The sequence below is a fragment of the Ahaetulla prasina genome, chromosome 2 (genome assembly GCF_028640845.1).
Source record: "Ahaetulla prasina isolate Xishuangbanna chromosome 2, ASM2864084v1, whole genome shotgun sequence".
NCBI lineage: Eukaryota > Metazoa > Chordata > Lepidosauria > Squamata > Colubridae > Ahaetulla > Ahaetulla prasina.
Window position 1 is genome coordinate 76,041,530 of NC_080540.1, and position 16,230 is coordinate 76,057,759.

Genomic DNA, 16,230 nt, shown 5'->3' on the forward strand with positions numbered 1-16,230 from the left:
AGTTGTTGAGTCTTGTATTGTTAGTTACAAGTTGTTCAAGACCTAGGTTTGTAACAGTGTTGTATAGTGTAGTATGGATTGGGTCAGTTGAACATTCATTAGTTGTCCAGTTAATGAGAGGTAGATTTAGGTCACCTAGGAAGATGAGAGGATATGGGCAAGAGGTAGCCCATGTTAGCATTGAGGTTAGCATATTTGCATGGGTAATGTCATAGTCAGGGGCTCTGTAGCATAGTAAGAATCGAAGAGTAGTGTCAAGGGATAGGTCGCATACTATAGTTTCAGGAAGAGAGAGTTTATGTGCTACTTGGATATTTTTTAGATTCAGTGACTTTTTGTAAAAGAGTCACTGAATCCGCCACCTCTTCGGTTTTCACGATCTGATCGATAGACTTGATATTCTTTGTTTGAGATAATGGAGTCAGGAAGGGATGAGTTCAGCCATGTTTCACAAACAAAAATGATATCAAATGTGCCACTGTTTAATAAGAGGATAAATTCAGGTAATTTGTTGACTATGCTTCTTGCATTTATCAATTTGCATTTGAGATCTGAAGTGATTGATGTTGAAGAGGTAAGGGGCGTGCATACCTAGTTTTGGATGTTAGTAGGTTGGGGGTTGTGTACAACAGATGGTTGTATAGATGGTTGGATGGTAGTTAGGTTGTTTGGATGGCTGGTTGATTGGATGGCTGTTTGGGTGGCTGTTTGGATGGCTGTTTGGATGGCTGATTGGATGGCTGGTTGGATGGCTGGTTGGATTGTTGGTTGGATGGCTGTTGGTTAAATGGCTGGTAAGATGGTTGGTGAATGGGTGGTAGGGTGATGGGTACTTGATTGAATACTGGGATGGCTGGTTGATCGTTATGGGTGATGGGGGGTTTGGAGGTGATTTTTTGATTGTAGGTTTTATTTTTTATGCAATCAGCACGGTAGTCAATGTATAGGTTGGATTCACCATTGTCTTGTCTTCTTTTAAATTCTGTGCGAAGTTCACGAGAATGTATCTGTTGTAGAAAGGATAGATCAGGACGTGATCTAAATTTACTGTAGGTAGGGTTGGATTTAGCAATTGAGTTTATAGTATAGATGAATTTGCGTTTACTGTCCTCGTTTATGCATGTGATTCTACAAAATCTTGGTGCTGTTGACCCATCGCTGTTTTTATATTCTGGTCCATCTCTGGAGACAGCAATTATTTCATTTGGGAAGATGGTTGATGAGTTATAATTTCCAATGATGTTGTGAATCTTATTGATATCTGGTTTGTTAGTGTTTTCAAGTCCAAATAATATTGCATTATTTATTTTTTGTCCTCTCTCCATTGCATCTCTGATTAGTTGGTTAGTAGTTATTTGATGTTTAGGTTGTGTTGTATTAATTTGTTGTCTAGGTTGAGTATGCTTGTATAAATATGGTTTGAAGTGAAGGAATTGATGTTTAAAGAACACTTCAAATTTTTATTTCAGCGCTATGAAAGGAGTGATTGTGATGAATGTTTTTATTGACCTACTCTGATCCACCAACAGTAAAACTCTGGATCTTAAAAGTCATGCTTAAATTATATTCTGATTAGAGTGCTGCTGTTGCTCTCCCTTTGGAGCGGAGTATATCAGCATCTCACTGCAGGATAATGCCAGCTATACTAGATGTCTATTCATTTTTGTATGCAGTATTGCTTTTTTAAAATTACTTTAGTATATTAGGACTTAATGGATGCTTGAACACAGATGAGACTAGTCTGGGCTAAAAACTGGCTTTTCTTTTTTTGAATGTTCAGTATTTTTCCATAAATATGACCTAACATATGATCTGTTCTCCATAGAAATCTTAAAACTGGGTAAATAAAATCCATTTAAATGAATCAAAATATATTGCTCATAAATAAATCAAGGAAAACTATCCAAAGCTGCATATTTGTATGTGGCAAAAAAAAAAAGGTGAACCTTTGCTTTCAATAACAAGTGTGCTCCCTCCTCTGACAGCAATAATTGGAACTAAATCTTTCCAATAACTGTTGATCAGTCCTGTGCAAATATTGGTTTAGAGTAGGAGACTCCAACCTTGGCAACTTTAAGCCTGGTAGACTTTGCTGGCTTGGGGATTCTGGGAGTTGAAGTCTACCAGGCTTAAAGTTGCCAAGGTTGGAGACCCCTAGTTTAGAGGAATTTCAGCCCATTCTTTCTTACAGAACAGCTTCGAGAATCAAGAATGCTGGTGGATTTCTTGATCATTAAATTTCTTCTGTTTTTATAATTCTTTACTTGTCCTTCATTGATGTTTGGCCAATAAAATAGGATCATATATTACAACTCATTATTATTTTTTAATACTTTTTTTTAACAAACATATCAATGCGTGAACAGTGTGGCACCTGGGTGTCATACATTCTAATGCAAATAAAACTAGTAGAATTAAACATAATTATTACGTTCAACCAACTTATATATTTCTAATAATACATTGAGTTAATTAATACATTAATTATATTGAGTTGCAGTCTATCATTATTCAATTATTCCATGTTTTTTCTTGTTATTGCTTTTATTTTATTATATAAAAGTATATACACTAATATTCCCCCTTCTCTTATTTCTCTCTTATTCTAACTTTTAATTATGCCACTCTTTATTAAAAGATGTTTTCTTTCTATCTTACCTACCTTCTACTCATGTTACTAATCTAAAAAAAGAAGAGAGAGAAAAAGGAAAGCAAATCAGAACATTAAAAAAAATCACCTATCCATCATCTCTTGCCCGCTTTAATACTTTAATAGTTATGCTTTTTTTGGCTTGCCTCCCATATTCCTCTCTTGGATCTTTATCTGTGTCTGCATCTGCTTCTTGGTTGTTAATCTAGGTATTTCTCCCACCTCTAACCTCTTCCACTGCCTAATTTCTAAAATTTCTGCCCAGGCCCCTATCTCCCTTTCAAAAGTATCTTCCAATTCTCTTAATATGTTTTCCCCCACATTTAATTCAACAGACACTATTATTTTCATTGCTATCTCCTCCTTCTTGTCTTCTTTCGTTCTCTGGTTCTTCGGCTCAATATTACAACTTGTTAGACATAGTCCTCAACCTATGACCACAATTGGGTTCAGAACTCTAATCGCTAAGTGATGCAGTTTTTAAATGCATCTGCTTTTATTAGCTTTTTTCCTGTATGAACATTAAGCAAATCTGGCTTCCACCTTTGACTTTTGTTTGCCAGAAACCCCCTGGGAATGGCAATCACATGACCCTGGGATGCTGCAACTGTTGTAGATATATGCTGGTTGCTAAACGCTTGACTGCGATAATGCTGCACTGGTTGTAAGTGTGAGGACCAATCATAAGATACTTTTCTGGTCAGTGTCATAACTTTAAAAGGTTACTGAACAAATGGTCATACAGTTGAAGACTACCTCTATATTACCTGAGGACAGTAATTATCTAAAGCCAAGGAGACCATTTCAAATGTCTTCTTTTTTTTTTTTTTATTGAAAGAGTTTTAAAAACAAAACATTTTCCCCTTTTTCCCCTCCTCCCAAAAAAAAAACAAAACACCCCTCCTCCCCACCCCGGCTTCCGGGTCAATCACAAGGTAAAGTCAATCAAATAACCACATCCAAAGCTTTTCGTCTCCCAACCCCTCCCATTACATAAAATAACTTTCTAATTATTCAAAGGCAATCTGATATTTCTTAATCTGATATCTGTTTTGTAGATAATCAATCCATTTTTCCATTCAATTAAATATCTTTCCTGCGTATTGTCTTTAAAAACACTGAGATTTTAGCCATCTCAGCCAAGTTAATAACTTTCAATATCCATTCTTCTATTGTAGGTATCTCTTCTTTCTTCCAGTATTGTCCAATCAACAGTCTTGCTGCTGTTATTAAGTTCAAAATCAATTTAGTCTCAATCCCTGTACAATCCATTATAATTCCCAAAAGGAAAAATTGTGGCAGGAACTTTATCTTCTTCTTCAGTACATTTTGAATAATCCACCAAATTCTTATCCAAAAGACCTTAATTTTCTTGCAAGTCCACCAAATATGAAAATATGTAGCATCATCACAATCACACCTCCAACATTTCGCTTGGATATTAGGATACATACATGATAATTTTTTGGGATCTAAATGCCATCTATAAAACATCTTATAAAAATTTTCCTTAAATTCTGTGCTTGTGTAAACTTAACATTTCTAACCCAAATTTTCTCCCATGTTTCCAACATTATTGGTTCCTGAATATTCTGTGCCCATTTTATCATACAATCCTTTACCAAATCCTTTTCCGAATCTATTTCAAGCAACACATTATACAATCTCTTTATATGCTCCTGGGTCTGATTTCTAATTTGCTTTATTAAATTTTCCTCCTTTGCATTATACCAATTTTTGATCTTCTTTCCATCTAGCACTTATTTGCCCATATTGAAACCAAGTATAATTCCTCCTTCTTCATTTAATACCTGTAATGATTTTAATTGCAATCTACCTCCTTCAGCATACAAAAGTTCTTTATATGTAATCATTTCCTGTTTCTGTTCTATATTTATATTCTCTATTGCATGTCTAGGGCTCGCCCATATAGGAATCTTATAATCTAATTTATAGGAATATTTATTCCAGACCATAAAGAGCACTTCTCAACACATGATTCTTAAAAGCCCTATCCACTTTTTTCCATAAAATAAGTACGCATGCCATCCATATAACAAGTCATAACGTTCTATATTCAAAATTCTTTACTCTGTTAAGATATACCAGTCACCTAATACTGAAAGGGATACTGCTTCATAATATAGTTTAAACGTAGGCATTCTTAAACGACCTCTTTCCCGTGAATCCTGTATTATTTTCATTTTAACCTCGCCTTTTACCCTGCCATATAAATTTATTAATCCCACTCTGCCAATCTTCCAAATTTTTATCCTTTTTAATTATAGGTATCATCTGGAACAGAAACAAAAATCTAGGTAACACATTCATTTTAATAGCCGCAATCCTTCCCAATAGGGATAACTGCAATTTCTTCCAGCCATTCATATCATTCTGAACTTTTTGCCATAGCAAGTCATAATTATTCTTATAAAGTTTCTTGTTCGATGAGCTAATATAGACCCCTAATTATTTAACCTTTTTTACTACCTCAAATCCTGTCATTTCCTCTAGTTTTTGTTTCTGTTGTATAGACATATTTTTAATTATCACTTTTGTTTTTTTCTGATTTATTTTAAATCCTGATACCTTTCCATATTTATCAATTACTTCCAACAAAAATCTACTTGAATTTATAGGATTCATTAACGTAACCACTACATCATCTGCAAAAGCTCTAACTTTGTACTCATATTGTCTAATCTTAATTCCTCTATTTTCATTAATTCTCGTATTTTATCTAATAATGGTTCCAGAGTCAAAACAAACAATAATGGTGATAAGGGACATCCCTGTCTTGTTCCTTTCGCAATCTTAATAACTTCTGTCAAACTACCATTTACTATAATCTGTGCTGTTTGCTCTCCATAAATCGCTTTAATTATTCTAATAAAACAGTCTCCAAATTGCATTTTCTCTACTAATTTAATAAAAATCCCAATGCAAGCGATCAAAGGCTTTCTCTGCATCCAAAAAAATAAGTGCCGCTGAAGTATTCTTCTTTTCCAAATATTCCAATATATTAATAATCTGTCTAACATTATTCCTCATCTGCCTCCCTTTTATAAAACCAGATTGATCAGTATGAATTCTTTGTTGTAAAACTAACATTAATCTATTTGCTATTATTTTTACAAAATCTTATAATCATTATTTAAAAGTGAAATCGGCCTATAGTTACCAGGTTTAGAGCAGTCTTGCTCCTCTTTGGTATCAGTGAAATAAAAGATGTTTTCCATGACGGGGTATTCCACCCTAATTGTATCTGATTAAATAATTCTTTAAGTGGGCCTAATATTTCATCCTGTGTTTTTATAATAAGTTGCTGTAAGACCATCTGTACCAGGGTTTTCCCATTTTAATTGTTTAATTGCCTCCACTATTTCTCCAGTAGCTATCGGCCGGTTCAGCTCCTCCTCTGTTCTAATGTTAGAATATTCACCTTATAATCTTTCAAATAATCATAAATGTCCCTATCAATATTTTGTCTTTTGCATATAGTGCAGTATAAAATTCTGAGAATGCCTTTTAATTTTATCCTGTTGATATATCTCTTTACCTTTATATTCTATTTTTGTATGACACGTGCTTTCTGTTTCTTCCTTAAATTATATGCCAACCATCTCCCAGGTTTATTTGCATTACAAAAGGTATTATGTTTAGCATATTGTATATTCGTTGCCACCTGGTCTGCCATTAACATATTAAATTGACTCTGTAATATTTTATAGCCTCTTTAAGTTTATGATCTTGTGGGTTTTGAATTAATAACTGTTGCTTCCTTTGAATTTCTTCTTCCAAATATCTACGCTGCCTTTGTTTATTATTCCTTTGCCTGTTGTCCAAATAAAATCAATATCCTCTAATAAACGCTTTGCTCGCTTCCCACACAGTTCCTATAGGTGTCCCTTTGTACATATTAAAATCAAAAATTCTTTTAACTGTTTCTTACAATAAGTTACATTATCCTCATATCTAAACAGATTTTCATTCAACCTCCATGTTCTACCACCTTTTTTCCCTTGTAATAATTCCATCCATACTGGGCTATGGTCAGTTAAACACCTCGAAAATATCTTCGTTTTCTTCACCCTAGAAAGCAAGTCATTAGAAATTAAAATAAAATCAATGCGTGAAAAGATTGATGCCTATCAGAAAAAAGTAAAATCTCTCTCATCTGGATTCCGTAACCTCCATATATCTCTAAACTCAAAGTCTTCCATCATTTCAAAAAGGATTTTGGTAATTTTGCATGTATAGGTATCTTCTTGGAGGAGGTTCTCTTATCCTTCTTGTATCAATTACTCCATTCCAGTCTCCTAATAAAATAAACGAACTATAATCCCAGAGGGTCAACCTCTCATGTAACATTTTGTAAAACTTTTCTTGTTGCTGATTAGGTGCATAAATACCTATCAACAAAGTCTTTTGCATCTATCACCAGTTCAATAGCAATAAATCTTCCTTGAATATCTGCCTCAATTAGCTTAGCTGGTATATCCTTCCTGATATATACAACAATTCCATGCTTCTTTTCCAAAGCTGATGCAACAAAATGGTTACCCAATTTTGAATTAATTAAATATTTTTGGTCTGATAATTTTATATGTGTCTCTTGCAAACAAATCACATCATTTTAATTGTTTCAAGTAGTGAAATATTTTCCTTCTTTTCTGAGCTGAATTCAAGCCATTAACATTCCATGACAAGATTCTATTTGCCATTACTGGCCTCCTGAAGCTTTGAAGCAGACAACGGAAGCTCCTCCTCCGGTATCTTCCGTCTAGCTCCTCCCACAGCTTCCATAATGGGATCCTGACTTTTACTTTGAGACTGTTGCTCTTCTTTACGCTTAAGGGCTCCTCTTGTCACCCTTTGCTCTTGTGGTTCCTCTAATACTGGCAGCAATAAAGGCTCTTGGGTCACCACGCCTTCTTGAGTCTCTTGAAGTTTTCTATCACTTCTATTTCGACTTTCAAAACTGTAGAAAGAAAATCCTTTGCCTTTAAAACAGTGTCAATTCTATATCTCCTTCCTTGATAGAATAGTGTCAGTCCAACTGGCACCTCCCATCTGAATTGAATCTGATGTTTTTAAGTTCTTGTGTAAAAACCAAATTGCTTCCTGTCTCTTAACATCTTTGAAGGAATCTCTTTCAACACCTTCAACTCCTGTTCTCCAATTTTTAAAGTTGTCTGATATGAAACTTGCAGAATTTGATTTCTCATAGTCCTTTTCACAAAATAAACCACAATGTCCGAGGAAGCTTTCTCTGTCTTGCAATCCAAGAATTAACTCTATATATTTTATCAATTTGGTAAGCTACCTCTTGGGGTCCGCTTCAATAAATTCAGCCAATGCTTCTGATATAATTTTTCTTAAGTCTTCTCACGCTCTTCTGCATACCACGAATTCTAAGAGCTCCTTCCATAAGTTTATATTGTAATATCACAACCTGATCTTCATTTTGATCCACTTTTTCTGAACACCTTTCATTTCATCTTCTAAATACTTATTTGACTGAGAGATCTGTTGCATTTCCACTTCCAATCCTTCAATTTTTTACTCAGTCCTTGAACTGCCATAAGAATATCTTCTCTTATTTTTGCATTAAAATTCTCCATCATCTCTTTTGCCTATCTTCAGAAAGTTTTAATTGTTCTTTCAATATTTCCTCAAGACTTGGTTCAGATCCCTTCTTCCAGAAGGCTTTAAAGGTTTAGCTGCCATTCTGTCTTCAAAAGAATCAGGAATTCAAACTTAATAACTCTCCTTCCCTCCTTTCAGTATAAAAAACTCCGTTTGTAACAATCCACAAGTAACGCTGCTTCATCGTACTAAAAAATTTTACTTTCACTTTTAGACGCCATTTTAAAAGTCAATTAATCAAAGACAAAGAAAGGTTTCAAATTTCAAAAAGGGAGTCGGTACTTGCCGTGCTGATTCTACATCAAAGTTCGAACGCTTGTGAAATTCCCGTCTGCTTGGAATATCAATCAATTTAATAAGTTCTCTAGAGCAGAAGCAACATTCCTCTCCTTTTCCCTGATAAAAACAGGGGCGTGCTGAAGTTGGAAGGAGTGGAATTCGGTGGGGTCATAAATCCAGGAAAATTCGCTCTTAAGAGCAAACCCCCTGTCAGACCTGCCACTCTTCCACAATTCTGATAATCTCTTTCACCCAGAGATTATGCTAAGCTCAGTGAACAGTGATTTATTTTCTGTTTCACTGACTTTTACAATCTTCTAACACGGAGTGCTCTGTTTGAGCACCCAGCAGGAGGGTGACGTCACTGGAGCCTCCTCTCCATTGCATCTCTGATTAGTTGGTTAGTAGTTATGTTTAGGTTGTGTTGTATTAATTTGTTGTCTAGGTTGAGTATGCTTGTATAAATATGGTTTGAAGTGAAGGAATTGATGTTTAAAGAAGACTTCAAATTTTTATTTCAGCGCTATGAAAGGAGTGATTGTGATGAATGTTTTTATTGACCTACTCTGATCCACCAACAGTAAAACTCTGGATCTTAAAAGTCATGCTTAAATTATATTCTGATTAGAGTGCTGCTGTTGCTCTCCCTTTGGAGCGGAGTATATCAGCATCTCACTGCAGGATAATGCCAGCTATACTAGATGTCTATTCATTTTTGTATGCAGTATTGCTTTTTTAAAATTACTTTAGTATATTAGGACTTAATGGATGCTTGAACACAGATGAGACTAGTCTGGGCTAAAAACTGGCTTTTCTTTTTTTGAATGTTCAGTATTTTTCCATAAATATGACCTAACATATGATCTGTTCTCCATAGAAATCTTAAAACTGGGTAAATAAAATCCATTTAAATGAATCAAAAATATATTGCTCATAAATAAATCAAGGAAAACTATCCAAAGCTGCATATTTGTATGTGGCAAAAAAAAAAAAAGGGTGAACCTTTGCTTTCAATAACAAGTGTGCTCCCCTCCTCTGGACAGCAATAATTGGAACTAAATCTTTCCAATAACTGTTGATCAGTCCTGTGCAAATATTGGTTTAGAGTAGGGAGACTCCAACCTTGGCAACTTTAAGCCTGGTAGACTTTGCTGGCTTGGGGATTCTGGGAGTTGAAGTCTACCAGGCTTAAAGTTGCCAAGGTTGGAGACCCCTAGTTTAGAGGAATTTCAGCCCATTCTTTCTTACAGAACAGCTTCGAGAATCAAGAATGCTGGTGGATTTCTTCGAGTCATTAAATTTCTTCTGTTTTAATAATTCTTTACTTGTCCTTCATTGATGTTTGGCCAATAAAATAGGATCATATATTACAACTCATTATTATTTTTTAATACTTTTTTTTAACAAACATATCAATGCGTGAACAGTGTGGCACCTGGGTTTCATACATTCTAATGCAAATAAAACTAGTAGAATTAAACATAATTATTACGTTCAACCAACTTATATATTTCTAATAATACATTGAGTTAATTAATACATTAATTATATTGAGTTGCAGTCTATCATTATTCAATTATTCCATGTTTTTTCTTGTTATTGCTTTTATTTTATTATATAAAAGTATATACACTAATATTCCCCCTTCTCTTATTTCTCTCTCTTATTCTAACTTTTAATTATGCCACTCTTTATTAAAAGATGTTTTCTTTCTATCTTACCTACCTTCTACTCATGTTACTAATCTAAAAAAAGAAGAGAGAGAAAAAGGAAAGCAAATCAGAACATTAAAAAAAATCACCTATCCATCATCTCTTGCCCGCTTTAATACTTTAATAGTTATGTTTTTTTTGGCTTGCCTCCCATATTCCTCTCTTGGATCTTTATCTGTGTCTGCATCTGCTTCTTGGTTGTTAATCTAGGTATTTCTCCCACCTCTAACCTCTTCCACTGCCTAATTTCTAAAATTTCTGCCCAGGCCCCTATCTCCCTTTCAAAAGTATCTTCCAATTCTCTTAATATGTTTTCCCCCACATTTAATTCAACAGACACTATTATTTTCATTGCTATCTCCTCCTTCTTGTCTTCTTTTGTTCTCTGGTTCTTCGGCTCAATATTACAACTTGTTAGACATAGTCCTCAACCTATGACCACAATTGGGTTCAGAACTCTAATCGCTAAGTGATGCAGTTTTTAAATGCATCTGCTTTTATTAGCTTTTTTCCTGTATGAACATTAAGCAAATCTGGCTTCCACCTTTGACTTTTGTTTGCCAGAAACCCCCTGGGAATGGCAATCACATGACCCTGGGATGCTGCAACTGTTGTAGATATATGCTGGTTGCTAAACGCTTGACTGTGATAATGCTGCACTGGTTGTAAGTGTGAGGACCAATCATAAGATACTTTTCTGGTCAGTGTCATAACTTTAAAAGGTTACTGAACAAATGGTCATACAGTTGAAGACTACCTCTATATTACCTGAGGACAGTAATTATCTAAAGCCAAGGAGACCATTTCAAATGTCTTCTTTTTTTTTTTAAGGTTTGTAGATATTTACTGATTTGAAGATTACATAACATAACTGATAGACTTGAATTCATGTTGTTGCCTGTTGTATGATACTGGGCCAGTTTTCTCTTAATTTACTTTGATGTGAAAGGATATTAATCTACTAAGGAAAATTAACATTGCATCATCTCTACCATAAAGCATGATGGCCTCTGGAACTTTTGACTCATGTCTGTAAGAAAAGAACAGAATTACTTATGATCTCTAAGCCTAAAGGATGGGACAATAACTCTAGCAGTACAGAGGTCTATTGTAGCATGGATATATTCATAACTTGAAAAATAGGAGATCTCAAATGTCCCCCTCCTGGGTCTACACTCAATGTTGTTCTGCCTTTTGTGTGGTTTAGCTTTAGTGGCTTAGTGATTATTCATGGTAGCACCTCTTCTAAGGAGACATCTCTCCTGTTGTTTTCCCTGTATCAGTGGCATTGAAGAAAGACTGGGCTCCCATGAACTGTACTGCTTTCCTGGTAATTACAAATAAAGGTAATATAAGGTAATTGCAGTAGTATCACTCCTAGCTATACAGTATAGAGCTGTGTGATTGGGATATTAACCTTCTTCCTCTCCAACACTTTGGAAGATCGATCAAACTCACAAGTGATAAATAAAATAAAACTTTATTTAAAAATAATCAAATGTGAAAGCCTTTTTAAATTTTAAACATTAACATGCAAATAATCAAAGTTAAATTATCATATATGCTGAACAGCTTCACAACTATTCATTTTTAGCAAAAGAACATACATCCATGTGCTGCAGCTGCCAAAAAGCCAGTGCAGTCCTAGGCTGCATCTACAGGGGAATAGTATCAAGATCATGCGAAGTATTAGTACCGCTATATACTGCCTTGGTGAGACCACACTTGGAATACAGCATCCAGTTCTGGTCACCATGATACAAAAAGATGTTGAGACTCTAGAAAGAGTTATCAGAAGAGGAACAAAGATGATTAGGAGGCTGAAGTCTAAAACATATGATGAACTGTTGCAGGAACTGGATATGTCTAACGGAAAGAAGGACTGGAATGACAGGATAGCAGTTTTCCAATATTTGACAGGCTGTCACAAAGATGAGGGGGACAACCTATTCTTTAAAGCATTGTGATGGCAAGACAAGGAGTAACAGTAAGAAACAGTAAGAAAGTAAGAAACAGTAACCAGTAACAGATGGAAACTTATCAAAGAGAGATCCAACCTAGAACTAAGGAGAAATGTCCTGACAGCAAGAACAATTAATAGGTGGAATAGCTGCATTCAGAAGCTACGTGTGCTCCAACATTGGAGGTTTTTAAGAAGAGATTGGACAGACATTTGTCCAGAATGGTACATGGTCCCCTGCTTGATCAGTGGGTTGGACTAAAAGACCTCCAAGGTACCTTCCAACTATGTTATTCTGTAATCTTAGCCAGTTCCAGTAGGCAAGGTGATAAACAAGCAATAATGCATTGTTGCATAGATGGCTTAAATCCTTGTATCCTGAATTCTGCATAACAGAAAACAGATCCCTTGCAACTTGTCTGATCCTTCTTAAAATGTAATACCTGGAATAGGACATAGTGCCTGGGGTGGGGTCTGACCAATATAAAATATAATAGAACTACTTCTTCCTTCGTTGGAAGCTACACCTCAATAGTGCAATTTAAAATTGCATTTGGCTATTTTAGCCATATTTCTGCTGATCCATATTTTAGCTTGTGATCAACCACTACTCTAAGCAATTTTTCACACATTTTATTACCAGGCCAAGTACTGCTCTTCCTATAAATGTGCATTTGATTTTTCCCCATTACATTTGACTCTGTTAAATTTAATTCTGTTATATTTAGCCAATTATAATTTTGAATCTTACTTGTGTTTTTAGAATATTAGCAGTTCCATCCAGTTTTGCATCATCTGATAAACCTTTAATCCACCTCTTTCTCTGAATCCTTACAGAAAGTGTTAAAAAGTACCTGGCTCAGAAACAACGTCTATGTCATCTCATGGCAGATTTAGGGAGAAACCACTTTTCAACAATTTAAGTATGATTTTTTAAAGCAACTTGTGGATCCATCCAGTTATATGCTATCCAGGTAATATTTAACTATTGTGTTAACCAAAATATTGCTATTTGGTATAATGTTTTGCTGAACTGCAACATGTTATGTCTACGCTAGTCTCAGATCCTCCTAAGGAAATTATCTGATGAAAAATGTAATAAGATTAGCCTGACTAGACCTGTTCTTGACAAATCCATCACAGATACTAGCTATTATTGGATTATTTTCAAGTTGTTTACAAACCAACCACTTTCTAATTTATTCTGTGGTTCCCTCGATCTTTCTTACTTTGCATTTGTCATCCTCCAGTTATCTGGTATGTCATCAATTCATGAGTTTTTCTTAGATGGATTGGATCAGCAAGACTGAAGCTCTTGGGGACTGAAGCTCTTGGAAAGGTTTATTGACCCTCAAGGTCAATAAATATTCCAACTATATTTCTGTCAAACACAGGCTACAATCTCTCTCCCCCACCAACACTTCATAACTGTTCCATGGACACATATCCTCTTTTGAAGTCTTTTCATAGAAGACCGAGGATCTCATTGTTGGAATGTAAAAACTGTCTGCAAATTAAGCCCGGGAAGCATGAAGTTTCAGCATACTGGAAACAAACAGAAAGTTCATTTGAAAATAAATGAAAAAAAACAACAACAACCCCAAAACCCCAACCCAGCTAATTCTAAAGGATAGATCAAAGCTTGGTATCAAGTAGCTTTTCCTCTTCTTAATCAGTTTGTACACCATGTATACATTCTGCTTGGTGTCTAACTCTGAAAAATGCATTATGACGTGACAGAATTAGACAACTGGTGCACCTGGCTTTTATAGTCTCGAAAGCGATGCTACTAAACTTTTCTCTAAAAAGGAAGTAGTTATAATATTATTACTGTGAGTAAAGTGATTTCCTTTGTCTGTTGTGTTCCATTGTACATATTACTGAAACCTTTAGCTGTTTATTTCTGAAAAAGCCAAAAGCAAAGCAAGTATGGGTTAGCCAATTTAGATCTGTTTTCTATTTGTAGCTTTATTTATTTATTTATTTACTTACTTACTTACATACATACATATAAGATTTTCAGCAGGTTGGGCGGAACACACAAAGCAGACCAGAAATAAGTAGTAAACTACAAACCAATCATGTTTTGTCATTTGTTAAGTCACAGTTGCGACCAGAAAGCCAACAACGTCTTGTTTTCAAATTGTATGTGACTTCCCTAAAAAACCCTCAAGGTTTATTTATTGAACAATGCATCAAGTACAACACCAAAACAATACCACTTAGCTAAATTCAGTCATTTTACAATTTAGCTGAACTCTGTCACTGTTCAAAAAAGTTGTGACAAAAGGCCTGTCCGCATTTTATCTTCACTGATCTCTTATTAGAAATTCGGCCTCTGATTAGGCTGGAATTTCATTTGCACCCTTGGAGCAAAGTGTCTCTCCAAATTAGAAACCACAGCAACTTTCCAGCTCTACTTAAGCTCCTCTTGATAATTACAGCCATGTGCCTACCACTGGAAGCACTGTGCCACCACCTGGCACCAAGCCCATGTTATTTCTAAGAAAACTGACACCGTTGAACAGCTATAGTAGTATACTCACCCTAGAGAAATCCATCTACTAGCAGCTGCAGGGCAAACAAAACCCAACCTCAGCACATTTATTGTCGAAAACCACTATTTACCGTACTTTCTTATCCTTAATTCTACAAGGAACTGAAATCTGTGCCAACTTGTACTAACAGCATAATATGTCATGTAAAATGATAAAACATTATTATTACCTTGCTGCAAATGTATGACACAATTACTAAGTCTTGGAGAGCTCGAGGTTAAATTATAAAGACTTTCCTTGTTAGAACCTCCCCTCAAGGGACATCCGATGGGTTTGGGAATGTCACACCACTTACAGGCCACCATGTTAATATATTTTACGAAAGGCATCTGCAATCTTTTTCCAAAAGTGCATTAGATGTTATGGTACACACTGTAATGAAAAGACAGGTTGTTCTTTAACGATGCACTTTGGCAACAAACCCCATCTCGTGCAAGAAGAAATGGCAATTCCATTTGTGTCCTTAAGGCAGGGTCAGCATTTGTGGTATCATTTTACAGATCATTGGCACAAGGCTGAGGAAATGAATGTTACCAGAAGGAAGAAAACAGAAGAATGAAGTACAGTGATACAGGCAGCATGTACCAGTGGAAAGTTATATTTGGATCCAGCTCCAAATAAGCAATGAACATATTGGGCAGATTTTTTTAAAATGCAAACAGCTGAATACAAAAGAATGCTTTTTTCATCCCTAAAATAATGCACTGGAAAAAAGCAACATGCCATTTTACAATAGTATTTATCAAAAGGAATATTAAGCAGCAAAATTCAATACTGATACATTATCAAGCATCGAGTACACTTTGAAGCTTCCCTCTGATATGTACTAATTACTGATATATACACACTTTGTTCTTTTGTTCAGCAAATTCAATTCCTGCTTCTCAGTATCTGGTTTACAGATAAAAATATAAAACTCTAAATAGGCAAATACTTAAATAGCAATTAGAGGAAAATGGAAAGGAAAGGAAAAATAATCTCTAAGTTTCTCTTTATGATTTAATTTTTTTTTTCAGTATCTCATGTTTCTGTAAAAGTATTCAGAATATTTTATTCTTAACTCCATTCTATACTCTTAAATTTAGGAATGTAAATTGGATAGAAATGCTATGTCTCTTACGTAACAACTGGAATAATCACATAATAACTTGAACATTTGAAGTAAATCATCCTCAGCAAAATGCAAGTTAGCAGATGTTATCAAGAGACATCTGGCTTTCTGAGAACATACCCTTAGAAAGCACTGTAAACACTTCCAGGTTTGGGAGACAGAACTAGTCATGATCCTTGGCGATCTTCTTTCCTAAATTTTTGAATATGCAAAAACCTTGGCCTGGATAGAAAAAAGACAAACCACAACATTCAATCTTACTAAAAAGAGTATAGAAGTTAAAAAGGGAGCTTTGTAGCACTTTAAAGACT

At 35.0% G+C, this 16,230-nt stretch overlaps 1 protein-coding gene across 6 annotated transcripts in view; it reads right to left on the minus strand.

Annotated features, from left to right (window-relative positions):
• The window catches only part of HEMK1 (HemK methyltransferase family member 1), a 179,874-nt gene that overhangs the window by 106,365 nt on the left and 57,279 nt on the right, over positions 1-16,230 (minus strand). For 3 of the 6 annotated variants that reach the window (XR_009153962.1, XM_058174007.1, XM_058174003.1), the window contains one exon: positions 15,531-16,141. Coding sequence is in view for 5 of the 6 variants with exons in the window: in XM_058174007.1 (XP_058029990.1) it covers positions 16,087-16,141 (55 nt within the window). In the remaining variant the exon portion in view is untranslated. Of the gene's footprint in view, positions 1-8,974; positions 11,321-15,530; positions 16,142-16,230 lie in introns of those variants that run through there. The other 3 variants (XM_058174005.1, XM_058174006.1, XM_058174004.1) reach the window with 2 other exon arrangements.